This window comes from Urtica dioica, chromosome 6 (assembly GCF_054948205.1).
Source record: "Urtica dioica subsp. dioica isolate 48M chromosome 6, U.dioica_male_clone48M_v1_H2, whole genome shotgun sequence".
Classification (NCBI taxonomy): Eukaryota; Viridiplantae; Streptophyta; class Magnoliopsida; order Rosales; family Urticaceae; genus Urtica; species Urtica dioica.
The window spans coordinates 9,450,690-9,456,374 of record NC_142761.1 but is presented as its reverse complement, the minus strand read 5'-3'; the positions used below and the strand labels follow the sequence as shown (position 1 = coordinate 9,456,374).

Below are 5,685 nucleotides of genomic sequence, written 5' to 3'. Positions count from 1 at the left end.
ATTCATAAAAAAGATAAAATCCATACAAATCCATAAAATGAAATAAAAAAAATAAAGTAGCAACATTATGTTGACTGCTTAAATTGGGATTCAAATTTATCTAAATAATAGTAACACATAAAGATAAATATGAGTTTCAACAATTTATTCAATTATTTAATTATAAAATTAAATTAATATATATTGTATATCATATATACCCTGCAGCCACCAGTCGCCAGGAGTAGGCTTCGTTGTTCTCATCGCAATATCCTTCTTCAACTTCATAATTAAGATATAAATAAAACGGTTTAAAGATTAATTTATCAACATAATTAATTAATATGTAACAAGAAAGTGGTGAGTATGAACGAAAAAAACTGGTGAGTAATTAATTAATATGTAACATGTCATTTAGCACTAGACACATCAACCAACAAATACTAACGATAAAGGAATGCCAAGCTCCTTTAATACAAGAATACAAAGCATAAATGGCGGCAAAAGTCTTTGAAGTTTTCAGAAACAGTTAAGTTAGTTCCTATTCTTTTTTTTTTAACGGCGAAAGTCCTTGATGTTTAGTTTTCCTAATTCTGTAGGTCCTTAACCCCATTTTGACGTTAATAAGTAACGATGTTAGGTAAAAAACGTTAGTTTTGACTGAAAACATATTTTAAGTTAGAAATTAAACAAATAAAGGAAATAAAAACAAATAAAACATCAGGCAAAGATCCGACGATGGCTCCGCCGAAGCAGCCAGCGGCGATGGACCACTCCTCGGCCGCCGGAGAGAAGGAGACTTTCCACATGCTCCTTCCGTCAGCGCCGATGGCGTCCGCAAGGTCCTCGCTCGAGGTTGACGACGACCTTCGTCGCAGGTCCGGGCAGGGCTGATCTTCACCAGACAACCACGGGGAGATCAGGCGAGAAGATGTCGAACCCAAGCGGGGGCGACCTCCAGCGCGCGGCCACGAAGAACCCGGGCGAGGGAGAAGATCCGGTGGACCCGGGATGGCGCTTTCCACCAAGCCGGGCACGACCTCCGAGCGATCGGGATCTACGAGCTTGAGCTTGTCCCCGCTGGCGCTCCTGTCTCGGCCGAGTCCAATGCGAAGGAAGCTCGCGCCCCCGTCCCTGCTGGCGCTCCCGTCCCGGCCGAATTAGCCCTCGCGCCCCCGTCCCGACCGAGCTCGCCACTGAATGCTTCGCCGACACGGCGGTGGTTAGGGTTTCGGGCTCGTGGAGGGTCCACTGCTTCAATCTGCGTCAGGTAAGTTATTTCCTTTATTTGTTTAATTTCTAACTTACAATATGTTTTCAGTCAAAACTAACGTTTTTGACCTAAAATCGTTACTTATTAACGTCAAAATGGGGTTAAGGACCTACGGAATTAGGAAAACTAAACATTAAGGACTTTCATCGTTAAAAAAAAAATAAGGACTAACTTAGCTGTTTCTGGAAACTTTATGGACTTTTGCCGCCATTTACTCAGCATAATAATATGATGAAAATAATCCAAATTTCAGCAGCCACACAAATGCGAGGACTAGCTAATAAGGTCTCAAAATTCATAAAAAAAGATAAATTCCATACAAAACCAAAAAAATAAAATAAGAAAATAAAGTAGCAACATTATGTTAACAGCTTAAATAAAGATTCAAATTTATCTAGATAATAGCATGAATGGTGTAAGGCCTAGCATAAAACACTAGCTCTCTCTATCTCTACGTCTCTTCCATAAGCTGTTGACACCGACGTTGTCTTTCTTTTTTATTTTTCCTGCACAAATAGTTAATTACATTCAAAACATTTAACACAAATATTGCTTAGAATAATGGTCTATTTATTACCAAGATGGCTGTATGGTTTGGTGAGGTCAGATTTCTAGTAGTAAAGAGACCCTACATACACAACACATAAAGATACATATGAGTTTCAACATTTTATCCATTATTTTTAACTGTAAAATAAAATTAATATATATATATATATATATATATATATATATATATACTGTGTATCATATATATACCCTGCCACCAGTCGCCGCGAGTAGCAGCTTCGGTGTTCTCATCGCCGATATCCTTTTTCAACTGCGTAGTTAAGATATAAATAAAAACGGTTTAGAGATTAACTTATCATTACAATCAATAAGTAATAAAGAAAGTGGCGAGTACGGACATTTGGCGGCGGGATTGGTTTGCCGGGAGGGTGGTAAAAGTCTTGGCCACCGTAATAAATGGAGGAGCTGAGTCCACACGGATTGTTCACTCGTTGTTCGCCGTACAATGTCTCCATTCCCCAAACATGCTTTTCACTCTCTAGGCTTTTCATTTCCTCCTCTATTTAATCACACGCACATCAAGTTAATTACTATATATATGCATACATTTTGGGAAATCTTTATTATCAGCGTATCAAGGTCTAACAACGCTGATATAATGATAAGTATTTTTGCTCTATGCATGTAAAAAATAAGAAATGAGTAAATGACACTCTACTCCTCTTAGGTTTATGTTACGTACACAAGTGAATTAAATACATAGAATACTTCAATATATATATATATATATATATATATATATATATATATATATAAATACAGTTATATATGTTAAAATAACTATAAAAAGTTAATTAATGATATATAGACTTTTTATTTCGTTAAAAAAATCTCAACTAAGAAATGAGTAAACAAGTTCTAGAATGAAATGGAGAAATGTATATTCTAGAATATACTACAATTGAACTGTACAACTACAAATAAATAATTAACAAATTAAGAGAAAGACAGAACATCTATGATACTTGTAGATTCATTTTGACATGTGAATACTGTTACTGGTTCAATGTATAGATTACACATTTTGAAAAAAAAAAAAAAAAAAAAAAAAAAAAAAAAAAACCTAGAATAATATTAAAAATGCTTGCCTAAAATGCTTAGTGGTAACGTTCAAAAACCTCATTGCTCTTTCCCTCCTAAATCCTCTAATATTGAATATATATATATATATATATATATATATATATATATATAAATTCCTCTAAGGTTGTTCATTTATGATGTAAAATAACTATTACACTCTCTCTAGAAGCAGTAAACAAAATATTCCCTTCGACTACATCTAGCTATATTAAAATATTAAGTATATTCACGGTATGAAAATATGAACATAGATCAAATATAAAAGTGATCGTACCGTAAAAAATCTATGCAATTACCCTTAAACTAAATAGTAAATCTTACAAAACCCTAGCATCAACACTAGCTATCCTCTTAATGGGAGTTATTTCAAGTTAATATATACCATATATGCATACAAATACTTAGACGCTTAACATTAGCCTTTTAGTCTAAAAAAAACAATTTTTTTTTTGTAGAGAATCAAATTTCAACATGAAATTTGTATAAACCCAAAAAGATATGCAATTAAAGAGAAAGGAAAATAGTAAATAAAAAATTACCAAAGGTGCGTTTCTTGGCTGGTTCATTTGTAGAGTTGGCAGCCACTTCTGCCGCTTTAGCCTACATACATAAACCAATTAGCACTTTGATATATATATATATATATATATATACATATATATATATATATATATATATATATATATATAAAACTATCAGCATAACATATCTCTAGATTTATTAAACATAAACCTTCATAAAAAAAAAAGAACAAATAAACCTTGATAAATATATAATTGATGTCTAATAACCTTCATAAGCATAACTTCCCTAGTTGTGGAAAAACAAAAAGGACAATAAAAAAATTAAGAACATGCATGTCATGACTATAATAACATTTTTTTTAATCAAAACTAAATTCAAAATTTGAAAAAACCTAGTGAAATAAGTTCAACATATTAAACGTCTCAGCCTTACATACTCATGATCATATTACGTACATATTATGTTTTATAATAATATGATAATATCTGTTCATTCATAAAAATCAACTCACTTTAATTAACAAACACAAACTTCTTAGCCTCATTAGTTCTATATATCATCCACCATTTTGTCCACGATTTATAAGAGAAATGACAACGACGAGGACAACAACAAGTACATGCATGCCATATAGCACTTACATCTCACCATATTTGATTACATAAAAAGTGTACTTAAATTATGGGGGACTATGATACAATCTTATAGTAATTTAATAACATGAGACATAGTGTATAATAATAATGATGTTATTATAAAAATCATAAAGGAAAAAAAAAAGTAAAACACCATAAATGTTACGTTTATGAGTTGGGAAGAAAAACAACCCGAAGTTCGAGAAGTAAAACAAGAAGCAAAATGGTATTTGTTTCTATGTACAGAAAAAGCTTGAGGACCTAATAAACAACAAGAATAAAGAGAGAAAACAAACCCTTGACTTTGGGTAAAAAATGGCATTCATGACCTCGGTAGTGTCAGAGCATTGAGTCGATCCAAACAGCCTCTCCGTGATTGAGTACGAAGAAGAAGAAGAAGAAGAAGAAGATTGTTTTCCCTCATCCATCTCTCACACACTCTCTAAATATGAATGAGAAGGCAAACAAAACATACACACACACAAATATGCATGTAGGTATACACCTATTTATATACACACGAGTACGATGTTAAGAGAGTCTCTTTTGCTCTCCTCGAAGACCACGTCACCCCACACTCACGAAGGTTATAAGGAAATAAATGACAACACAGATAGAGACAATATTCTTTATTATTCTAATTAACTTGAAAGAAGTTATTTAAGAGAGAGAGAGAGAGAGAGAGAGAGAGAGAGAGAGCCTATAGACGAAATAAATTTTATGATAAAAACAAAAAAAATCAAAATTCATATAAAAACATGGTTTTAGTCTAGCCAGTAAGTCCTTAAAAAAAAGTCATCTCCTATAAGACATTTCTTTATTGTTATAGTAATTTAATATATAACTATCTCTTCCTCTCTGGCCAAGGACAGTTTTGTTTTTTAATTTTCCTTATTTTTACTCTCTATTTCTAATATGTGTTGTATTGGTAATCCTTTTAATTTCAGTGGATAATTACACCCTCTTTTACCCTTTGGGCCCCCTCTCTTTTGAATACTTTTTTGTTGTTTTCTGTTTTTCCCATGAATTAATTAATATTTTAACTATGGACGTTACATGTCATTTTTGTGCTTCCTAACGCTTCTTTATTGCTTTAATTAAGTATGTGTCTAAGTATAATTAAGCCCGAACTCAGATCATCATCGGAGGCAAATATTTGATGCCATTTTTTTTTACACAAAATTGGCTACGTAAGCCACCTAAACTATAGGAATTGTAAATTAGCCAACTTTTGGTAAATAATTTGTAAATAGCCAACTTGCATACGTGGCAGCCAATTAACTACCTAAAATATATGTTTGGTTGTGTTAAATAAGACTTTTATTAATTTGTTAATAAGTTTACTTGGCTATTTACAAGAAATTAACCAAATGTGGGCTATATCTCAATCCACTATATCTGTGTGGCTATATAACTTAATAACCCTTTTTTTTTAATCTTTTATTGTCGGTATGTATATCGTTATATTTAGTTAGATTCGATCGATCACATTTGGTTGATGTTTTGTTCGAATTGTATTAATTTAATGTTTCATGATTGATATTAATTAAGATTCACTTTTTATATCGCCTTTTCAGCCCAAGATAACTTGAACATTTTTTTTGTTCACTATGTTTTTAA

General features: G+C 32.4%; 1 protein-coding gene across 1 annotated transcript; it reads right to left on the bottom strand.

The window, feature by feature from the left end:
- Window positions 1–1,825: 1,825 nt before the first annotated feature.
- On the bottom strand, window positions 1,826–4,493 carry LOC149393308 (uncharacterized). The gene is made up of 5 exons (XM_089617974.1): window positions 4,362–4,493; window positions 3,445–3,505; window positions 2,161–2,321; window positions 2,012–2,072; window positions 1,826–1,880 (listed from the first exon to the last, which is right to left on the bottom strand). The coding sequence occupies exons 1-5, from the start codon at window positions 4,491–4,493 to the stop codon at window positions 1,864–1,866; spliced, it is 432 nt and encodes a 143-aa protein (XP_089474100.1). The 3' UTR covers window positions 1,826–1,863.
- Between the last annotated feature and the right edge of the window lie 1,192 nt (window positions 4,494–5,685).

Bases quoted from the DNA above. Each gene is read 5' to 3' on its own strand.
- LOC149393308 (XM_089617974.1), bottom strand. From the start codon at position 4,493: ATGGATGAGGGAAAACAATCTTCTTCTTCTTCTTCTTCTTCTTCGTAC. The intron at 2,322-3,444 runs GTAATTTTTTAT...GTGATTAAATAG, and splicing joins AGCCAAGAAACGCACCTTTG to AGGAGGAAATGAAAAGCCTA. The intron at 2,073-2,160 runs GTCCGTACTCGC...TTAACTACGCAG, and splicing joins AACCAATCCCGCCGCCAAAT to TTGAAAAAGGATATCGGCGA.